The following is a 23748-nucleotide window of genomic DNA, read 5'->3' as shown; positions in this document are numbered from 1 at the left end:
TGATGATGCCACAGCACAACTGGCTGCTGAGCTCTGTGCCTTTATCCTCACACACAACTATTTCAAATTTGATGACAATATATATCTCCAGATGAGTGGCACCGCTATGGGCACCCGCGTGGCCCCACAATATGCCAATATTTTTATGGCCAACCTGGAACAACGCTTCCTCAGCTCTCGTCCACTCCCTCCCCTTCTCTACCTACGCTACATTGATGACATCTTCATCATCTGGACCCATGGGAAGGAGACTCTGGAAAAATTCCACCACGATTTCAACAGCTTCCATTCCACCATCAACCTCAGCCTGGACCAATCTACACAGGAGGTCTACTTCCTAGACAGCACTGTGCAAATAAGTGATGTTCACATTAGCACCACCCTATACTGAAAACCTACCTACCGCTATGCCTACCTTCATGCCTCCAGCTTCCATCCCGGGCACATCACATGATCCATTGTCTACAGCCAAGCACTGAGGTACAACTGCATCTGCTCTAACCCCTCAGACAGAGACCAGCACCTACAAAATCTTCACCAAGCATTCTCAAAACTACAATACCCGCACAAGGAAATAAGGAAACAGATCAGCAGAGCCAGACATGTACCCAGAAGCCTCCTACTGCAAGACAAACCCAAGAAAGAAACCAACAGGACTCCACTGGCCATCACATACAGTCCCCAGCTAAAAAACCTCCATCGCATCATCAGGGATCTACAACCCATCCTGGACCATGATCCCACACTTTCACAGGCCTTGGGTGGCATGTCAGTCCTCGCCCACAGACAACCTGCCAACCTGAAACATTCTCACCAGTAACTGCACAGCGCACCATAGTAACTCTAGCTCAGGAACCAATCCATGCAACAAACCTCGATGCCAACTCTGCCCACATATCTACACCAGCGACACCATCACAGGACCTAACCAGATCAGCCACACCATCACTGGTTCATTCACCTGCACCTCCACCAATGTAATATACGCCATCATATGCCAGCAATGCCCCTCTGCTATGTACATCGGCCAAACTGGACAGTCGCTATGGAAAAGGATAAACGGACGCAAATCAGATATTAGGAATGGCAATATACAAAAACCTGTAGGAGAACACTTCAACCTCCCTGGCCACACTATAGCAGACTTTAAGGTGGCCATCCTGCAGCAAAAAAAACTTCAGGACCAGACTTCAAAGAGAAACTGCTGAGCTTCAATTTATCTGCAAATTTGACACCATCAGCTCAGGATTAAACAAAGACTGTGAATGGCTTGCCAACTACAAAATCAGTTTCTCCTCCCTTGGTTTTCACACTTCAACAGCTAGAACAGGGCCTCATCCTCCCTGATTGAACTAACCTCATTATCTCTAGCTTGCCTGCCTATATATACCTGCCCCTGGAAATTTCCACTACATGCATCTGACAAAGTGGGTATTCACCCACGAAAGCTCATGCTCTAAAACATCTGTTAGTCTATAAGGTGCCACAGGATTCTTTGCTGCAGCAACAAGAAGGAGTTTGTAGCCACCTGTGCAAATCACACGTCCATGAATGATTCAGCTTTTTGCCAGCCGACACCATTGTTTACATGTTAGTTTGAAGGTTCCCAGGAAAGCTCAGATGTGGATTGGCATCTCCCACAGTCCATTGTCAGTTAAGTGTTTCTTAATTGGGCACTTACTGAAAATAGTCCTTTCTCAAGAAGCTGACCAAATGCTTTACTGAGGCTACTTAGAATCAAACACATTCAGATAAGTACATAGTCAATATTTGTAACTTCAAATACAAAAATGATACACACATACATACACTCATACAGACAGCATAATTATAACCAGGAAATTTCAACCTTTCTATAGACACCTTACCTGACCTTCTTGTACAAGGTTTGGTACAACTATAGGATCTTGGTTGCAACAATGATCTATCCTGTCAGAGTTCACATCAATAACGTCACACATGGGTGCCCAGAATGTAATGCATCTCACATAGATGCAGAGTCTAAAAAGTAGGAATATGCTGGAATTGAGGAAAAATTTCACTCCGTTAATAATGTCATTGTGAAATTGTATCTTCACATTTACAAGGAGACAGATAATGCCTACTGTTTGCAGGAAACTGAATTGAAATATAGAGCAGTGGCCAATATTTACACTGCAGTTAATTTCATTTTCTTATATTTCTATATTATACTATATGTCTAGAATTCAAAGTAACATGGTCAGTTGTTGTCATTTGTAGCCTTTGTCTAAAGAGAAAGCTCCACAAGACTGAATGCTATGGATGAGACAGATTCACAAAGGGATTTAGGCACCTGACTCCCATTGAAATCAATGAGTTGGGCACTTAAATACCTTTCTGAATCCCATCCCCATATAAGTTGTTGTTAACCTGTAGACGGAGTGCTAACTGTAACATATTCTTTTAACACCTTGGAAAGAATGAGACACATGGCAGTGTTGGCTGTTTCAAAAACTTCCCACTAAAACAGTTCTTTTGTACATTATTATGTTTTGGTGCTAAGGTCCCTCTGAGGTTTCACTGAAAGAATTTTTCTGGCATTACTCCAAGAAATCTGATCTGTTAATGAAAAAATGTGAAATAAGGTCACTCATTTCCCTTAAGGCTGAAAATTCCCCCCCCCCCCCTCAGAGTGATCTCCAGTTCATTCTAATGCTATTGTAAAATGATACAGTGCTACAACATTTTATCTAGAGAAATACCGACCAATACAATCTAAATCAGAATAGCTCTGCCATGATTTATGCCTCTGTAAGCCGTTAGGTTGAAGTGCTACCATTTGGAATTCAGGGGCTGAAGTATGTGTTGTGTGGGGAGGTGCTGTGGTACCCTCTTCTAAGCCCCATTCATCATGTGTATAAATCTGGCATTTCTCAGCTGGGCAACCTCATAAAGAAAGTCACTGATGGAGCTAGGAGTTGAAGCAACATTCTTAACTTCTACACTGTTTCTCTATGCTCTCTACCATTCTAGATTCAAATCTGCGTCAGGTTTCATAAAATCTGTTGATAATATCTTTGCACAATAGAAGCTGGTTCAGGGGGAGAAATAATAGTTCTCAGCTATTAGACTCATAGACTTTAGGGTCAGAAGGGACCAATGTGATCATCTAGTCTGACCTCCTGCACAAAGCAGGCCACAGACCCCTACCCATCCACTTCTATAACAAACCCCTAACCTATGTCCGAGTTATTGAAGTCTTCAAATTGTGGTTTGAAGACCTCAAGCTGCAGAGAATCCACCAGCAAGTGACCCATGCCCCACGCTGCAGAGGAAGGCGAAAAACCTCCAGGGCTTCTGCCAATCTGCCCCGGAGGAAAATTCCTTCCTGACCCCAAATATGGCGATCAGCTAAACCCTGAGCATGTGGGCAAGACTCACCAACCAGCACTCAGGAAAGAATTCTCTGCCGTAACTCAGATCCCATCCCATCCAACATCCCATCTATTGTAATTATATTGAGTAGAGTGCAGGTGTAACAGTGTTACTAATGTTTGAAGCTGTGGTGGAGACAGGATATAGGTATTTTTAATACTATTTTAGCTAATCATGTCCAGGAGTTCATTGCAGCAGAACTGGTATATCAGAGCAATTTGTGTAGACACACATCAAAATTGCAGGTGTTTTTAACATAATTCAGCATGACCACTGTGGATGTACTAAACTGTTTGTGCTTCCACTGTACAAAACAACTGTTTCAGTTAACAAATGATCCACTGTGGACAGCGTTTCATACTGCAGCCAAAGATCTCGTGCCCTGGATTGGAGTGAAGCCAGATGGACACAGTGAATGTAGTTCTTGTTACATTCCATTTGCTAAGGGTACTTGTATTAGTATGGTTTGAGTTTAAGATTACTAGAGGGCAACATCTCCTCAATATCAGTTGTGACTCTTATAATATATTTTTATTAGTTGATTCAACATACTTGTTACTACTTTAACACTATTTAACTCTCCCAAAGAGAGTGAGCTTACAGCCTGAATGCGAATCTAGAGCCCATTCTACTCTAGGAACGTTTTTCAAAAATTTCCCGGTATTGATGATATGCTTCACCTTCACTTACGTTAGGAATATTGGGAGCCCTAGTGTAGACAAGCTTCTAGCTCCTACAGCTGTTTTAAGCACCGTGTCGTCTAGCCTGCTCAGAGCAGTTCTAATCAATCCAGTACTTAAAATGGTGGCAGCAGTCAAAGATCCATTTACAGTAGGGCTCCCACTGATGCTAATATTAATAAAGATGATCCATGTTAGTAATGTTGGGAAACATCAGAAGAATTCCCCTAATGTAGTCAGAGGCTGATATCACCGCCATACATTGCAGATGTACACAGTCACTGAGCAGTTCTGCTACAGCTCATAGGATCAGAAGTTAAGTGCTATGCTGAGTACTTTTGGGGGAGTTCCTTCCCAGGTAGGATCTAGCCCTAAAATGGCATTAAAATGACCTTTAGAAGTGGTTCTTCCAGGTGGGGACTGAGGCATATTTTGTAGTGTTGCTGTTAACAAGCTTCCACACCCATTGCCTACACTGTACCTTTTCTGTGAATAAATCATGGACTTCAGACTCCAGCAGTGTTTAATCTGGCGCCTTTTCTTAGCACTAAATTCACTTTGAAAGATAACAGACAAGGAAAAAAGTTTAGAAAAGGTTTGAAACATATTATTTTCCTGCTAGCTGATTTAAACAAGAAGCACACTATTCTCATTGTATGAGAATGGTTCACTTGTCATGCTCAGGTGTATCTTAGCACTTCAGCTGAGTGAAGAAGAGTCTGAAAAGTGTAATTTTAAATGGGGAAAATACTTTTCCTCACAATACGACTTTTTCATGGAAATTCATTACATTATTATTTGATTCTAATATTTGAGCAGGGTTATCACTATTGGTTCATTTCTACTGTGATTTAATGGCAGCAGCAGACACTATAGGAGGGTTTATGGGATTTCTGTCAGGTAAGGTAGTGAAATAGAATTACGGGGTTATGTAGCCAAATGAAAAACAAAATCTGTAACAGTACCAAAAATGTTTATTAAAAGATTAAGATTAAATATGAAGACAAAATGTATGTTTCAAGGTGATAGCCTTTAATCCCATGTTCTGCTTTCAATCTTAATTCTTTAGGACTGTCAGGGGATTTCTTGCGTTCTGGACGATACTCTGCTCATACAATTAATGGAGCCTGGTCACCATGGACTCCATGGTCTCAGTGCAGTCGAGACTGCAGCAGAGGTATACGCAACCGCAAGCGTGTCTGCAACAATCCTGAGCCCAAATATGGGGGTCTTCCATGTCTGGGCCCATCTCTGGAGTACCAGGAATGCAATATCTTGCCTTGTCCAGGTAAGAGTTGAGAGATATCAGTAAGGGTTATGGAAATGATTTAGTTCACTTTCAAGTCCATACTTTACAGTAGTAAAAATTATAAAATAGTTCAAACAATTTCCTTCTCAGCTCCTTTCCAGACAAACAAATTAGCCCTACCAAAGTGAATTTAACAAAATAACTTTTGCTCTGTAAACTTCAGCAATTTTTTGAAACCAGTGCTATATAAAGGGTACAGAAGACATGCATCCATGGTAACTGCCCATAGCACCTAAAACTGTAATTTATATAACAAAAAGACCATTTAACATTCAGTCAGCACCAGTGTCAGATATGAGCGCTTTAACATATAAGGACCATATGGAAATGTGATTTCTGAGGTGTTTCAACAGACCAAATTGTTTTTCTGTCAGAAAGGGAGAATTTATTTAGCCAAGCAGCCAATTAGATTTATAATGGTTATAGACTAGAGACAGATCCTCACCTAGTGCAAATCAGTGTATCTTTACTGATTTCAGTGTAGTATAGCTATTCTTAATTTACTCTGGCTTAGACTTTGGCCCTAAAGATGTGATAAATGTTCACGAGAAAGAAAAGGATAATCACATGAAACTGCCCTGATTCAGAATTGTCTTTCAAACTCAAAGCTTAGGTTTATCAAAGTAAGGTTTATTAATCTTTTGAGTAAATTTGTGACAGATTTTGAATGCAAGGCCCTGGGAGGTCTTGTGAGATCCTGGATAGAAAGCAGAATGAGATGGTGTCTCAGGTGCTCTGTAAATAGTGCAATGCTTGAAAGAGTTCATTAGAAGAATCTTAAGCAGATTTTTCATTCAAAATTATGTAATGGTTTACTAAAAAGATATTAAAACCTAAATGTATATTTTTTCAGACAGTGAATAGAGATGTGCATCATTGTTGTATCTTCTATATTTGGCAAGATTATTTGTGTCCTGATCTTCTCTCTTTCTCTCTCTCTCTTTCTCAAGCAAAGGGGCCCCACATCAGGAGGATATGTAGAAGAGAAGAGGGGGAGTGCTGGCTGCTCAGCATGCCTTCCTTCTCCATTCACACCTGATATGGCTGTGGCATTATTCCCCTTTTAACCCTAAAGGAATTCCATGTGTGAATAATGTAGACCCAGTAAATAGTCTCTCAGGCTCTCCAACCACTAGCCTCAGGTTGGGGGAAGAATTGAGGCTGAAGGAGATTGGAGGGAGGGTGAATCGGAATCTCTACACAGGGAAGCCCAAGAGCTGAGAGCCAACAAATGGTTACAGCTGACATTTTCAGTGGCCCAGGTCCAGTGCAGATTTTGGCAGTCTTGGGCATGTTTACTATGTGCCAACTGGCAACAGTTCTCTAGGGATCAGTACACTAGGTGGTGATAGCCAGAACATGGAGCATCCCATTCACTTCTCCTCCCCACAGGTTGTCAGGAGGGAAGTGTACACCCCCTCTAAGCTGCTTCTACTGAGGACTCCCCCAGGCCAAGGGAATCCCCAGCAGGGGACCTGTTTTCTGGTGGTGCTGGTTTCTGCTCCCTTTGCACTATATGAACAGTGTAAAGGTAGCAAACAGGGCAGAATATTGGTTGTGGACCCTTAATCTTCTTGAAATAAGATTTGAAAAGGTTGGACACCACAAGGCAGAGCCTTAGCTCATGTAAATGGTCAGGCTCAACTGAAGTCAATAGAGCTATGGGAATTTATACTAACTGAGGGCCTGCCCTCAGCGGGTGTAGAGACTTGTCCCAGGCTTATTTATAGTTTTAAATTTAAATAAGCAAAAGCTAAACAGACACTTCAAAAATCAATCTAGATTCATAGTTTCATTACTATCTAGTAATAACAGGAGAAAATATTCCTGTAAAATTGGACCAGATTTGTTGTTTCCCCTTCACTACTAGTCCTTAAAACAGAACTTGGGGTCAGATTTTTTTAAAGCGAAATATTTTATAAGGTTTCCAGAAATGGGACTTTCTTAACTTATTCATTTTGCAATTATTTTCAGTAGAAATTGGTACAGTTAGCAGAAAATGCAAGTTTTCCATAATATTAATATGCAGAGCATGATAGTGGTGCTAATATCTAAGATTGAGCCAGCATACACAGCTAAGCAAATCAGAAAACAAAAAGTGATGAAGTGATAAGGAACAACTTGAAACTGGCATTCTGGTTACAAACGATCCCCATTGTTGCATCCCCATTAGTTCTGCTTTTGAAAATGATTTTCAAGAACTAACAGAAGAAAAGGGGTTGTGGGGGCCCTGCTAAAGGATGAATCTGATGTCCTGATATGTCTAATCTTTTCTCAGTGATTTGTTTCCTTCTTGGCCACAAATTAAATTTGAATAAGTCTTCACAGCTTGAATAAAACATCCAAGTGTGTGGTGATTTGGGAGCAGATAGAGAATGATGTAATGGGACTCAGAGAAATCCTTCTGGTTCTCCGTCACAGCTGATTCACAGCAGGTGGTGTTTATCAATAATGAAAATAAATTTAAGGGTCCAAATCTGATCAGTCTGAAGGGGAGAAAAGAGAAACGGGTACATATAGTTGCTCTTTTCTTTGAACACGTGGGAGGGTGGGTAATGATAATAAGACATGGTTCATCCAGAAGTTGGGCCTGACTGTACATTCAGAAGGGGAGGGGGAGTGTTTAATAGGAGAACTATAAAAAAGTTATTGAGGCTTTTTAATGAAAGTCACAGAAAGCTAGTTTGTAGACAACAAATGCATGTGTCAGAGTGAAAGTCACTATTTTGCAGAGTGTCTGAGATGATAGCCGTCAGTGGGAGGAGGTAAGTTTCATGCTGTCCCCAGGATAAGTAGGTGAAGAAGTGACCAGTATGGCTGGTGCAGGCCAGAAGAGGGAGCTCTGCATTTAGTATTGTCCAAGAACATAAGAACGGCCATACTGGGTCAGTCCATCTAGCCCAGTATCCTGTCTTCTGACAGTGACCATTGCCAGGTGCCCTAGAGGGAATGAACAGAACAGGTAATCATCAAGTGATCCTTCCCCTTCTGGCAAACAAAGACTAGGGACACCATTAGGATTTCCCTTTACAAAAACCATGTTGACTCTTCCCCATCAAATTATATTCATCTATGTGTCTGACAATTTTGTTATTTACTATAGTTTTAACCAGTTTGCCCAGTACTTACTGGCCTGTAATTGCTGGGGTCACCTCTGGAGTCCTTTTTAAAAATTGGTGTCACATTAGCTAACCTCTGGTCATTTGGTACAGAAGCTGCTTTAAATGATAGGTTACAGACTACAGTTAGTAGTTCTGCAGTTTCACAATTGAGTTCCTTCAGTGAATACCATCTGGTCCTGGTGACTTATTGTTGTTTAGTTTATCAGTTTGTTTCAAAACCTCCTCTAATGACACCTCAATCTGGGACAGTTTCTCTCATTTGTCAGCTAAAAAGAATGGCTCAGGTTTGGGAATCTCCCTCGCATCCTCAACCATGAAGACCACTGCAAAGAATTCACTTAGTTTCTTTGCAGTGGCATTACTGTTCTTGAGTGCTCCTTTAGCATCTCGACTGTCCAGTAGTCCCACTGGTTGTTTAGCAGACTTCCTGCTTCTGATGTACTTAAAAAAAATAGTTATTACTTTTTGAGTCTTGGGCTAGCTGTTCTTCAAATTCATTTTTGGTCTTCCTAATTATATTTTTACACTTCATTTGCCAGAGTTTATGCTCCTTTCTATTTTCCTCACTAGGATTTAACTTCCACTTTTTAAAGGATGCCTTTTTTACCTCTCACTGCTTTTCTTTTCTTATTTTGTTGTTTTGGCTCTTTTTTTGGTTCTCTTACTATGTTATTTAGATTGTGGTATACATTTAAGTTGAGCCTGTATTATGGTGTCTTTTCTAGCTTGCAGAGATTTTACTTCTGGCACTGTATCTTTTCATTTCTGTTTAACTAACCTCCTCATTATTGTATATCTCCCCCTTTCTGAAATTAAATTCTACAATGTTGGACCACTGTGGTGTTTTCCACACCACAGAGATATTAAATTTAATTATATTATGGTTGTGACACATTTATCTTACCAATCTGCCCAAGGAGTCAGTTGATCAGGCTGAGGCTGCAGGATCTTTAGGGGAGGAGATGGAGGAGCACACCAAGTGACTAAATTTTAAAGCTTTATTAATAAAATAATAAAATAACAGTGCAGAGTGCTGGGGCGAGGGTTCCCCGATGTCACTCAGAGGAAGGAAGAAAGCATTAGTGCCTAAGCCCTAACCCACTTTCATCCTCACACCCGCACTACCTGAGAATGGCCAAGCCTGGGTGTAATGTAAGAAGAAGAGGGGGAAGGTGGACAGGAGTTCTTGTCCTGTGCACAGGTCATCTGGGGTCCACTGTAATCTCCAACTTGCTTTGGCTCTCGGGAGGATTTTTAAGTCTTTTGAGGGTGTTTCATTCAGGGACCTTTGCTCCTGGTGCTCTTTGTACCAGTCCAAACCAGCTTTCTGTGGCCTTGTCAGCTTTCCCAAAACGTACCGGCTTCAGGGACACGAAACCTTGTTCCCCCCCCCACACACACACCCATTAGCCTTTGCTGTCTCACTTGTTTTTGCACTCTTTGCAATCCTGCTCAGTTTAGTTCTCTTTTTTTCATGGCCAGGATTTGATAAGATGTGAATGCAACTGCAGATTTCTCGTCGTGACCTTGGACCGAGACCAGCGTCTTATCTTCAGACTAAGCTAGCTAAAGTGTCAAGTTAACCCGTTCTCTGCTCTCTTCCTCCCTCCCCCTTTGGCCTCCTGCAACCTGCAAAGGAATCTTCCACTCCACACTCACACCTTTAGCCCTTCCCAAAATGCCTTGCAATAGCAACATAAAATGCTGATCTGCCTCCCCAGGGGACCTGAGGGAGAGGGCAATTGGGTTGTGACATGGTCACTATTACCAAGCGGTCCAGCTATATTCACCTCTTGGACCTGATCCTGAGCTCCACTTAGGACTAAATCAGTAATTGCCTCTCCTCTGTGGGTTGCAGGACTAGCTGCTCCAAGAAGCAGTCATTTAAGATGTCAAGAAACTTTATCTCTGCATCCTGTCCCGAGGTGATATGTACCCAGTCAATATGGGAATTCTTGAAATCCCTCATTATTATTAAGTTTTTTATTTTTATATCCTCTCTAATCTCCCTGAATATTTTACAGTCACTATCACCATCCTGCTCAGTGGGTCGGTAGTATATCTTTACTGCTATATTCTTTTTATCTGAGCATGGAATTACTATCCATAGAGATTCTATGATACAGTTTGGTTCATTTAAGATTTATACTTCATTTGATTCTATGCTTTCTTTTACCTATAGTGCCACTCCCCCACCAGCACAACCTGTTCTTCTTCGAGTGCTGTCCCTGTGGGTGCTCCACTCTAGGTGACGGTGTGTCTCAGTGCCTTTAATCGGAGATTTTCGGGAGCAGTGCCTGATCGGGACGCATGCACTCAGTTGGTATCTCCCACGTCGGAATCTTCCTGAGTGCATGCGTCCCACACCCTCCTCAGTTCCTTCTCAACCGTCCTTGGCTGAAGACAGGACTCCGGACAGTGCTGCCTTTCTTCCCTGGTCTCTATAGGAAACAGTAACAAAAAACATAGAAATAGTTATTAGTTACATCCCAGTTGTTTCCCTTCCTTTAGTATAGTTACATAGTTAGTTACTTAGTTAAAAAAAAAATTCGCCTCAGGCTTGTCTCCTATTGAGACACTCTTCCCTGCCATTTCTAATGCATAATGCCAGGCGCTTCAGGATTCAAAAGTGCATTTCCTGTCAGGACTCCATGCAGTGGTCAGATGGGCACTCACATTGTGTGAAGTGCCTCGGAGAAACTCATGTACCCGCAAAGTGCCTCCATTGCGCCACCCTTAAGCCTAGGACTCGGCGTGACAGGGACCTGCCACTTAAAATGCTTCTAATGGAAAAATCCCTTCAGCCACTTTCGGAGACGGGGAAAGTTAAACCCACTCCCACACGCTCCCCGGCCAGATCTGAACCAGTTGGGAGCATTGCTTCACCCTTCCTGGAGCGGTGGCAAGAAGCACAACAGTCTCAGAGGAGAGACTTTAACAAAGGTAGTGGATCTCTCGCAAGATCCCTGTCCTCTGTGCTGACAGCGCCAAAGGCAGGTGCCTCAGCCTCTTCTACTGCCTCAGCCGCTGCTCTGACAGAGCGCAGAGGCAGGGACCCGACCTCCAGTGCCGGGAAGGTTCTCGTGGCACCGATCCCCTCGGCACCGAAAATGGACATGGTGCCAACAGCACACTCCTCAGCACCGAAAACGGATGTGGTGCTGACAGCGCGCTCCTCCTCAGCACCGAAAACAGACGCGTTGCCGACAGCATGCTCCTCCTCAGCACCTAAAATGGTGGCGGTACCAATGGTGAGCTCCTCCTCGGCACCAAAAACAGACGTAGTGCCAACAGTGCACTCCTCCTCGGCCCTGAGAAAAACATTGGCACCGAGCCTGCCTTCCACCTGGACCCCAGCTGCGGACCCTCTGCAGGGCACCTCCAAGCGGTCCGTGGTACTGCTGTCACTTTCACTTTCCCTAGATAATGCACTAGAGCACAGAGCAAGCTCAGCACAGCCCAGGGAGCAGAAGCAACAGTTTCTCACCAATGTGACCTCTCAGTGCCACCTGAGCTTAACTCTCCGCTCCTAGATACACAGGCCTCACTTTTTTGAACAGTCGCTCTCTCCACCTGAACTGACTACCTTTACTGACAGCGAACTCGATTTACAGCAGCAGGCGGAGTTCTCCCCTCCTGCTTCTCCTTCTCCACCAGAACCTCTCTCACATCAGGTCATGGCTCAAGGCCACCAGCCTCAGTTTCCCAACTTTGCTCCCTAACCCCCCGTGGGCGGCACCTGGGTTCTCCTACCCTATGCCGTGGCCTCAGTGATACCCTTGGCCACATCCTCCTACCAACCTTCCTCCTTCTGTGCTTTGATCTCCGGCTCTGTCCACTTCTAGGGTGCCTGAGCCCCCTCCTGAGACTGCGAGCTATGCACCATATCCTGACTCACTGACCTCTAACTCTTCCTCAGCCCCGAACAGAGCCCTCTTCCCTCCGCCTCCACAGAATGTGGATGACTGTAAACAATTTCAAGAACTTTTCAGGAGGGTGGCACTCAATCAAGATATCCTCTTAAGAGAGGTTCAGGAGACACAACAAAGACTCCTCACAATCCTTCAACCGTCTGCGCCCTCAGAGATCATGCTCCCTATAAACGAAGTGCTCCTGGAACCAGCTGACACTCTGGTAAACCCCAGCTTCTTTAGTACCAACTTGCAAAAAGGCCGAACATAAATACTGTGTCCCTGCTAAGGACGCTAACTTCCTATTTTCTCATCCACCACCGAACTCTCTTGTCACAGATGCAGTCGCACAGAGGACAAAACAGTCACAATATCGACCCACCCTACAAGACCGGGACCTTATGCCTTGACATCTTGGGTTGCAAGGTTTATTCATCATCCACTCTACAATTCAGAATAGCGAACTATTCTGCCCTTCTCATCAGCTACGACTTTGATAATTACAATAAACTTTTTGAATTTGCCTCCTACATTCCAGAGGATAGGAGAGCAGACTTCAAATCAGTCCTGACTGAGGGCCAGCTGATTTCCAGAATGGCCCTAAAGGCATCTCTAAACACGGCGAACACAGCACCCCGTACCACTGCAACTGCTGGGTTATGCTCAGATCTTCATGGCTCTCTGCATCCGGCATCCCTAAAAAACTGCAGACCAAAGTGGAGGATCTCCCCTTTGATAAGGACAAGCTTTTCTCCAAAAAAACTGATGAACTTCACACCATGAAAGATTCTAGAGCGACATTGTACACCCCAGGAGATAGCGATACCAACCGTATCAAAGTCCATGCACATAACAGTATTATCGTCCTCAACCCAGACCACACGACACAACTAGGAATCGTGCTAGACCCCCTAAGTGCAGACAAAATCAAACTCAGGCAACCACTTTCCGTCCATCGTGGAATAAACTATTTTGAAACATTGGTAGAGGGTCTGCCTGACCACCCTTGATTCCACCGGCTACATGCCCCTTTGGCCACCGCCGCCACAGTTTCCAACATGCCTGACAGCAGATTACACAGAACTGCTGGGTCCTTGAAATAGTTCAGTCCATGTACTCTATCCCATTTATATCCTACCCTCCTACCGTTCCCCCTTCCCCGTCCCTCTTCAGGGACCCTTCTCACAAGCGCTTACTTCACACAGAAGTGGCTCATCTTGTACAACTAGGTGCAGTGGCACCTATGCCAACGCAACATCAAGGGAAAGGTTTCTATTCTCATTGTTTTCTGACTCAGAAAAGGACCAGGGGATGGAGGCCTATACTAGATCTACGCCGAGTGAACAAATTTGTGAGGATACAAAAATTCAAGATGAGCACAATAAATTCACTGAGCACAATACTTCCTGCACTGGATCAAGGGGACGGGTTCACAGCATTCAACTACAGGACACTTATTTTCATATATCAGTTCATCCAGCTCACAGACGCTTCCTACAATTCACAATCAGTCACGACCATTTTCAATATAGAGTTCTTCCTTTCGGACTCTACACAGCGCCGAGAGTTTTTTCCAAGACTCTAGCCGTGGTCATGGCTCACCTCTGCAAACATGAGATCACGCTGTGCCCCTACCTGGACGATTGCCTCATCAAGGGCGACTCCTATGGCAAGGCACTTCAAGCTACCTGTTTCACCATCTCCCTCTTTCACAGCCTAGGCCTCCAAATAAACATCCAAAAATCCATCCTGACACCTACACAACAGATCGAGTTCATCGGAGCTCATCTCAACTCAACCCAGAGCAGGGCCTTGCTCCCATATCACAGATTCCTTGCCATCACACAGCTCATAGGCACGCTCTCTATTCGTCCCAGGACACAGGCAAGAAACTGTCTACAGCTCCTTGGTCATATGGCAGCCACCACCTTCGTGGTTCAGTATGCCAGGCTACACACGAGATGTCTTCAGGGCTGGCTCAATTCCAATTTCAGACCGAACAGACACACCTTAGGGACTCCTGTTAACTCCTCCTCTCAATGTTCTAGCTTCCCTACATTGGTGGATAAGACCAGAGAACCTCTGCATGGGGGTTTCCTTCCAGCAACGATCTCCAATGCTCATGCTCACCAGGGACGCTTCCCTAATCGGTTGGGGAGCACATCTAAGGGGACACAGGGCACAAGGCCAGTGGTCTGCATCAGAGATGCACCTACACATAAATCTCTTAGCGCTCAGAGCAGTGAGGCGAGCATGCCTTCACTTTCTTCCCCTCATAAGGAACAAATCTATTCGGGTCTTAACAGACAACATAGCATGTACGTACTACATCAACAGACAAGGAGGAGCCCGATCACATTCCCCTTGCATGGAAGCCATCCGACTGCGGAATTGGTGTATACAACATCAACATCAAATCACCTCAACAGGCCAGATCTCCTTTCCCAGGACAACGGATGGGTTCTTCACCCCCAGCTCCAAAAGCTCCATCTCACAGCGTGGTTCCTTGATGGTTCCAAACCCATGAACTAGCCTGTTCCGAGCAAGTCCGACATGTCCTCCTGCACGGTAGAAAAAGCTTCACTCATAAAACCTACTTGCAGAAGAGGAAGCGTTTCGCCCTCTGGTGCTCACGTAATCACTTAGCGCCCAATATGGTGACCCTCCATAACATTCTAGACTACCTCCTGAAACTAAAACAGGACGGACTTTCGCTAAGCTCCATCAAGGTACACCTGGCAACACTCACCACCTTCCACGACCTGTTAGAAGGGTTATTGCAACTAAAAAAGCTACCTTCATGGACATATGGAGAAGAGAGGCGATAGCCAAGGCCTTGAATGGAAATTTCATGAGAGCGTGAAGGACAAGGTTAAGATTCTATGTAGCTACCATTGGTAAATTTCAAGGTAGAGATTTTGCAGGCCCGTCAGAAATTATTTTATGGTGGGGCGGGTAGATAATCATACATGCTGCATTGGATGCAATAAACTGAGTAGCCCCTACTCTGTTTCTGGACTTCTGCCTACATTCTCTTTTTACTCCTGCAGCTGCTTTCTTTGTTGTTGTTGTGTTTTTTCATGGGGTGTTTTTTGGCTTAAGTTTAAAGAAGTTTAAGGAATTTCAAGTGGTGTAGCCTCCCCATCACTCTGCCCCTCTGGAGAACTCCCTTGCAAAAGTCCCTTGTTAGCCACTCCTGTTTCTAGTTCCTCTGGTCGCTTAGGAGCTGGCTTTTAAAGTCCTGGTCTTCCTGATTAAGAGCTTCCTCCCCTGGTTAAGAGCTGATGGGTGCTAAAAGAACCATCAGCAGCACCCACTATTCCACAGGGTCAGTTATAATAGTGGCTATGGAGGGGTTGTTGTGCAGCCATGTTTTGTATCATTGTGGTAGGTGAGTGAATTTCATTCCCCTTAACCCTCCTCTCAGGACAGCTCCATAAAGTCTGATTACTCCAGCAGTATGTGGGTGTCTAAAATTTCACTCTCGGGTCTTGACCTTGCAAGTTTTTGCACACTGTACAGTGAGTGGACACAATGGACAGGGGCAAATAAGGTTAAATGCTAAACACAGTTCTCCATATCAATTGTAGTAAATTTCAAGCTGCCTGCACCCGCACTTATTTCCTTCCAAGGGGACAGGTTCTGGGTGAAAAATAATCATTAATGAGGAGAAGTCGGTCTAAGTGCAGTTTTCGTCATGCTAATGGGATGCTTAGGTGCACCTTCCTCACTTAGGGTTGGAAGCAGAAGCGATGCATAGGCAGGACATGGGGGATCAACTGCCTAGGGAGAATGATGGGCTTCAGAGCCTGAGCTCCAGCCCGAGCTGCAACTTCAAAATGCTGTCTATACAGATATTTTTAGAGCATTAGTGTGAATCTCACTAGCCTGAGACTGTCACCCAGACTGGGAGGCTCACTCTAAAACATTGTGTAGGCATACCCATTGGTGTCCACATAGCTCTGTATGCACTAAGCAGAGTATAACATGCTACACCCTCATATGCACACTTCCCTTCATCTCCACTTCAGGTATAGAGGGGAAATCAGGGACAGTGTGACGGGCACCAGTCCCTCACACAAGCGGGCAGGGAGTGAACTGGAAAGAGCAAGAAATGAGTGATGTTTTGGTTCTTCCCAAGTCCCCCAAAATACTGGCCACTGCCGCTGAGCCATTGTCCACCGACATCTCAGGAGCTACTGAGTGCTTTGCAGGATTGAGGCCCAAAAGAACAAACACAATGAAAAAGCATGGATAACAAATCACAATGTGTACTTGGTTCATTTATTTTGTCAATCCTAGATCAGTTTTAATTATTCATATTAATATTCTACAACAGGAATCGGCAACCTTTAGCATGCAGCCTGTCAGGGAAATCCACTGGCAGGTTGGGACAGTTTGCTTACCTGCAGTGTCCGCAGGTTCGTCTAATTGCAACTCCCACAGGCCATGGTTCGTCATTCCAGGCCAATGGGGGCTGCGGGAAACGGCCACAGCACATTCCTCAGCCAGTGCCACTTCCCTGAAATAACGAATACATCTGAGTCTGGAATTTAGCGTGTGCTATTAAATATTTATTGTGAGATGGAGAGATAATTACCGTAATTCTTTTTGAAGATTAAGATGAAGTGTGTGGCTAAGCCAAGTGTGGATTAGTGAGAGTCTGCTATGTAGTGTTTTTTATCCACAAAACTCAAAGTTCTCTACAAAGTTGGGTACATACTGTTATCCCCCTTTTTACAGGTGGAAAAATTGAGGCACAGTGAAATTAACTGATATACTAAGGTCATGCACAATCAGTGGCAGAGTTGAAAATAAAACCCTGATTTCCTGATTCTCAGTTCCATGCTCAATCCAAATCACAGCTGCCCTTAACATTAAGGGTTAACATATTAATGTATATAACAGGGATTGGCAACCTTTGGCAAGTGGCCCACCACGGTAAGCCCCCTGGTTTGTTTACCTGCCACATCCGCAGGTTTGGCTGATTGCAGCTCCCACTGGCTGCTCCAGGCCAATGTGGGCTGCGGGAAGCGGCGCTGGCTGCCGCTTCCTGACTCCCCCATTGGCCTGGAGTGGCAAACCGCAGCCAGTGGGACCTGCTATCAGCCAAACCTGCGGATGCAGCAGGTAAACAAACCAGCCAAAGGTTGCCGATCCCTGGTATATAATAATTGCATGCCTGCTTTGTCTGGAAGCTTTGATAATCATAACTAGACAATCTAGGGCATGCAGAAGGAAAGTCATGAAATGTCTTTCACATGATTTCTAAAATATGGGTAAGAAATCTTCAGACAGGGAATCTTTGGTGAGTATTTTCTCTGACATGTTCATATTCTGGCCTTTACTGGAATAGCATACCATGATTTATTTTCTCTGCTGGTCAAATGTGACTTAGAATTGTGCATATCATGTGACACTCCAGTTCACATTAATAGGATATAATCACTGTTGTCATTGGAAAGAATGGTCATCTGAAATAATTCATGTAAAAAGGAGTTAATTGTACTCAGATTATTGTCCAGCGACATGGAAAATAACATGTTAGAACTCTGCATAATGTACTTTTTCTGTTGGTTCAGATATACTGAGATTATTGTCCAACAATATGGAAAATAATGTTAGATCTCTGCGTAATGTGCTTTTTCTGCTGGTACAGAGATATACTGAATCATACTGGATTTAAAAGTACAAAATATCCTTATTATGAAGAAAAGTATTTGTAAATGTGTGTTGACATCCATCTCCATCCATCCATCTCCATTCATACCCCTCTGTCTGCCTGTCCATCCATCCATCCCCATTCATTTCTTTGTTTTGTTTAAGATATTGATATGTGGTTGAAATATGGAATATTGAAATATAGGAAATACATAGATATACTAATATGTATGGAAGGAAATGGATTAATTCTATTTTCAAGATTTGAAATTTTGCTATCTTATTTTAATATTTGGAATTTCATCGGTGTCACACTATTTTTATTACCACTTTTTTTTTAAATGTAGACTATGAAAACTCTGATATATTCAGCAGAAATAGTCATATACCAATAAACACGAAGCTAAAAATACAGATAAGTTCAGATACTACAAAAATTCCTGTGTCAGAGGGGTAGCCGTGTTAGTCTGAATTTGTAAAGGCGGCAAAGAGTTCTGTGGCACTTTTGTTTGTTAGTCTATAAGGTGCCACAGAACTCTTTCCTGGTTTTACAAAAATTCTTGTATGGATATTATAGAGACTGTATGCGACTTTGAAAAACCTGCCACCTTTTTCTCTGCAGAAATACTGTGGCCTGTAGAAAAGAGGAGGATATTTAAAAGTAATGGACCAAATTCATCCTTGAGTGACTTCATACATCAGGAAAAAAAATGGCTTAGGGCTATTCTCATCTGATCCAGAGGCCATTAAGTCAATCAGAGTCCTTCCTAAAGGCTTTGGCTTTAGTTCTTACTGTTGTACTGCCCCTATAGGCATTAGTCTGCCTTTGTTGCTGCTGCATTGCTCTGAGTCAGCTGTCTGCTACATGCAACACTTCCTTTATGAATGTTGACTGAAGCAGCACTGAACTGGGAGTGAAAAGCTTTATTTTTTGTTTTTACTCTTTCCCACAGGTCAGGGGAAATGCAGTGATATCCATAGGGACTTAGAAAGAAGCAAGTGGGATGGACTGGGAATCAGATTGCATCTGGGAATCCAGAAGGATAAAACAGAGGGTCAGGTCTCCAATCCACCACTTTCCCAGACACCTCAAAATTCCACATTTGTGCTAGTACAAAATTCTAATTCCACTTAGCCATGTGATGCCATTTACATTTCTGTGAATCTCTATCAGTTCACTCTCTTTCATCTGAACAGAGAAGACTCCAATCTTCCTTGCTGTTATTCATTCTCTTTTGCTATGTTCTCAACAAGATAACCTTTAGATGAGTAATTTTTTATTTATCTTCATACCCAGAAGGGCTAGAAATAACTTAAATGAAAGCTTCAATTCTGAAGGATACTGCCCATTCTGTGCAAAACTCCTACTTTCGCAATTCCATGAAAATTTTTGTGAATGAAGAGAATCACCCTCTCTGCTCATTGTTCCTTCCTCTCTTTTGTAAAACTCAAAGTGCGTGGAAGGATGACCAATTTACCTAATAGTCTTTTGGAAATTGTCCAGTGGTGTGACTGTTTTATTGGAGCCACAGGAGGTCCTATTTCTATAGACTACTTTTCCCTGGAACATCCTCTTCCTCGGGATTTTTTTTCTCGTCTTTGTGGAGCAATATTTATTAACCAGGGCAACAGCTATTAGGCAGAGAGTTGCCTGATTATTCGGGAAGACAAAAAACAACCCCTATAGAAGAAAACATTATTTTGAGAGCACCCTTGCTTGTTGAAAAAGCCTTGGTACATAACATATCAATCTGAATACTTGTGAAGTATTTTAAAGCAATTTTCCATTATTGGGTAATTAATTATTTTTTATCCAATAGTTCTGCTATACTGTTATGTAAAGAAATTGTATAATGTCTGGAGCTTTCTTCATAATTCTTTATTTTTTATCAATAAGGCTGAATCAGCATTAAGGACTATACATCATGGACAACAAAGGAAGAGAAAACAGATGGTCCTGGGTTGCTAAGCAACATTATAAAAAGATGAAAGCAACCACAGAGTTCTATTTAGGTCCTGTAAAACCTCATGCAGTAAACACCCACTCCTTTGATCTTATTTAACCATGATGATGCCTTTATCATCCCCTATTGTTAAGAAGAAAAAGTTTAGCTGGACAGATAAAAGGGGGAGTATTCAGCTTTTTTGAGAACTAGAAATTTATGATGGCAGCCTAAATAGGTAGAAAGGACAGCACATATTATAATCATGCCCTTTAGCACAACTACAATCAAGCCTCTGTCATATATTCTATTATATTATGTCCAATCTCCCCCCTCCTCCCCCGGCTTATAACATAGCTATAATAACTGTAGTTATAAAACAGAAATCTGTATGTCCTGTTGTCGTAGCCATGTTGGTCTCAGGATATTAGAGCGACAAGGTGGGTGAGGTAATGATGACTGATTGATCAGTCAAAATAGTCTCTTTTTTAGGAGCTATTGGAAAGCAGACAAGCTAGTAACATATTGCAGAAATGGTTTACGTGGTACCATAAATATCTCATTTACTGTTTTTATATAGTGCTTTGTTGACTGTATGGTTTGTTGCTTTTCAAGGTAACTCAGTACAATAAGTGCACGCTGTAAAACATTATAGAAAGGAAATTTTATATATGCTAATGACTTCTATTAAAGGCCCATTTGACTAGTAGCTGCAGGTATAGACTACTAAACTGCCTGCTTGAACAGCATGAGATCCTGAATATTCATTATGTGTAAGATATTGATACCTAAATAAAAATGATCCTCGAAACTCATTTTCCTGCTATTACAATCTTTCCATATGAATGAGTTCTATTTGACTTGGCAAATGTGTATGTGATGTAACTTGTTTTCTAAGCAAAATGACCTGTCCTCAATATATTTAAAGTATTCTTCAATGTCACTAGCTGGAAGATTTAAATCTGAATATTTTTTGGATAATGCACTACAGTACATGGGTAATTTTTTTCTATTGCGGAGCCATATCAACAAATTGAAGAAAAGGATTTTACACCTTTAAATACTCTTTGACTTCTTAGAACAGAAAGGTTCAAAAGGACTCATTAAGGAGTATTGTTTGAGAGGTACATAAATTTTATATTCAGTCATGTCAATGAACCATAAATTAAGGTTTCCCAAAGAGTGTATTAAAATGAATGAACCATTAAAATAAATCATATAAGGCAATGGGAGTATTTACCTCTAATAAAGTGTGATATTCCCTATGCTTAGAGTGGGAAATATTGCAAATACTATGGTAAATTTAACTACTGTGGATGGTAAACATCCACTTTTTAAAGGTGGCTGTAAAAGGAATTTCAGTTGATGCCTGATTTTCAAAGTTAAGTGTGTGCAGTTGTACACGTAACACTGACAAACCCCGGCAGGTATGATTGAACCTGGGATCTCAGGAGCTAAATGCATGAGCCTCTACGGCATGAGCTAAAAGCCACATGCCCCTTAGCTAAGGCTGTAGAGCAGACTCATTGATCTCTCTTTAAGTGGTCTTGGTGCCACTAGATGGGACAGAGCACCACACCCAGGAGATGTGTGGGTTACATACACATTTGTACATGCCTAGTTTATGCACATAAGTCATATATTTACACAAAGTGTCAAGTTATGTGCAGGCATAAATATCTGATGTGCACGTATACATTCAATATGTATTTACTAGGTGTGTATCATTAGTGTATTTCAATGTAGCAGTTCTTATCTTCCAAAAATGTATTTAAAGCTACAGCTATGTAATGCTTATTTTTTAGAAAAATGGGAACATATTTCAAGAAGTATCTGTAAATCTCTTTTATACATCTTTTGAACCATGCTCTTGTTATGCATGTACAATCTGTCAGCCCAACCAGAATCCCTGCTGTAAACTGTCTGGGGACTGCATGAGACTGGTAGGCAGGGAAGACTAAAACTGTGTAAACAATTTTCGGAGCAGGAAAGGTAATAACCCAGTAAAATCATTAACTGTTTATTATAGGCTTAACCTATTAGTGGTGTGTATTTCATTATGCATTTTTATAAAGATAAGCAGATGTGTTGACAACACGTATTATTTTCCTATGTAAGTATTAAAAGAGAGAGTGATATCATTTTAAACTTAAAACCAGAAACCTAAATGTATCTATATGCATATTTCTGCTTAAAACAGAGATGGGCTAAATATCCTTGCCACCTCCTACTTCCAGAGTTTGGATATAATGGAATCCAGATCCAAAACAAACCTGCTTGGTTTTGAAACCAAAAACCCATACTCTCAGCCCACCTCTGTGAAACATGAACTTCAGTCATTCTTTTGCAGTTGTGCTATAAAGAACATAAAGGCCATACTTGGGCAGACCAATGTTCCATGTAACCCAGTACCCTGTCTTCCGACAGTGACTGGAAGTTGGTGCTTCAGAGGGAATGATCAGAACAGGGCAATTTATTGAGTGATCCATTCCTTGTCATCCAGTCCCAGCTTCTGGCAATCATACATTAAGGAACACACAGAGCATGGGGTTGCATCCCTGACAATCCTGGCTAATAGCCATTGATGGACCTATCCTCTATGAACTTATCCAGTTCTTTTTTAAAACCCAAGTTTCACTGGTTGATTGTGTGTTGCATGAAGAAGTACTTCCTTATATTTGTATTAAAGCTGCTACCTATTAATTGCCTTGAGTGACCCTTGGTTCTTGTGTAATGTGAATGGGTAAATAACACTTCCTCGTTAGGCGCTGACTACCTGGGTGCTCCAGGGCTGGAAGACCCATGGGAAAAAATTAGCAGGGCAGCCAAACTGTGTCCTTATTCGCTTTCTCCACATCATTCATAATTTTATAGACCTCTATCATATCCCCCCTTAGTTGCCTCTTTTCATAGATTCATAGACTCATAGACTTTAGGGTCAGAAGGGACCAATCTGATCATTTAGTAGGACCTCCTGCACAAAGCAGGCCACAGAATCCTACCCATCCACTTCTGTAACAAACCCCTAACCTATGTCCAAGCTATTGAAGTCTTCAAATTGTGATTTGAACACCTTAAGCTGCAGAGAATCCACCAGCAAGTGACCCATGCCCCACGCTGCAGAGGAAGGTGAAAAACTTCCAGGGCCTCTGCCAATCTGCCCTGGAGGAAAATTCCTTCCCGACCCCAAATATGGCGATCAGCTAAACCCTGAGCATGTGAGCAAGACTCACCAGCCAGCACTCAGGAAACAATTCTCTGCAGTGACTCAGATCCCATCCCATCCAACATCCCATCACGGACCACTGAGCATACTTATCTGCTGGTAATCAAAGGTCAATTGCCAAAATTAAGCTATCCCATCATACCATCCCTTCCATAAATTTATCAAGCTTAGTCTTAAAGCCAGATATGTCTTTTGCCCCCACTACTCCCCTTGGAAGACTGTTCCAGAACTTCACTCCTCTAATGGTTAGAAACCTTCATCTAATTTCAAGTCTAAACTTCCTAGTGTCCAGTTTATACCCATTCGTTCTTGTGTCTACATTGGTACTAAGCTTAAATAATTCCTCTCCCTCCCTAATATTAATCCCTCTGATATATTTATAAAGAACAAGCATATGCCCCCTCAGCCTTCTTTTGGCTAGACTAAACAAGCCAAGCTCTTTGAGTCTCCTTTCATATGACAAGTTTTCCATTCCTTGAATCATCCTAGTAGCCCGTCTC

General features: G+C 42.5%; 1 protein-coding gene across 1 annotated transcript in view; it reads left to right on the top strand.

Moving 5' to 3' along the window:
• Positions 1–23748, top strand: part of SEMA5A (semaphorin 5A) — a 630546-nt gene that overhangs the window by 572494 nt on the left and 34304 nt on the right. Inside the window, exon 17 of the mRNA XM_050938145.1 lies at positions 5146–5364. Within this exon, the coding sequence (XP_050794102.1) occupies positions 5146–5364 (219 nt within the window). The remainder of the gene's footprint in view (positions 1–5145; positions 5365–23748) is intronic.

This window comes from Gopherus flavomarginatus, chromosome 2 (genome assembly GCF_025201925.1).
Source record: "Gopherus flavomarginatus isolate rGopFla2 chromosome 2, rGopFla2.mat.asm, whole genome shotgun sequence".
Lineage (NCBI taxonomy): Eukaryota > Metazoa > Chordata > Testudines > Testudinidae > Gopherus > Gopherus flavomarginatus.
The sequence above is the reverse complement of the archived record's forward strand: the minus strand, read 5'-3'. Positions and strand labels throughout refer to the sequence as shown.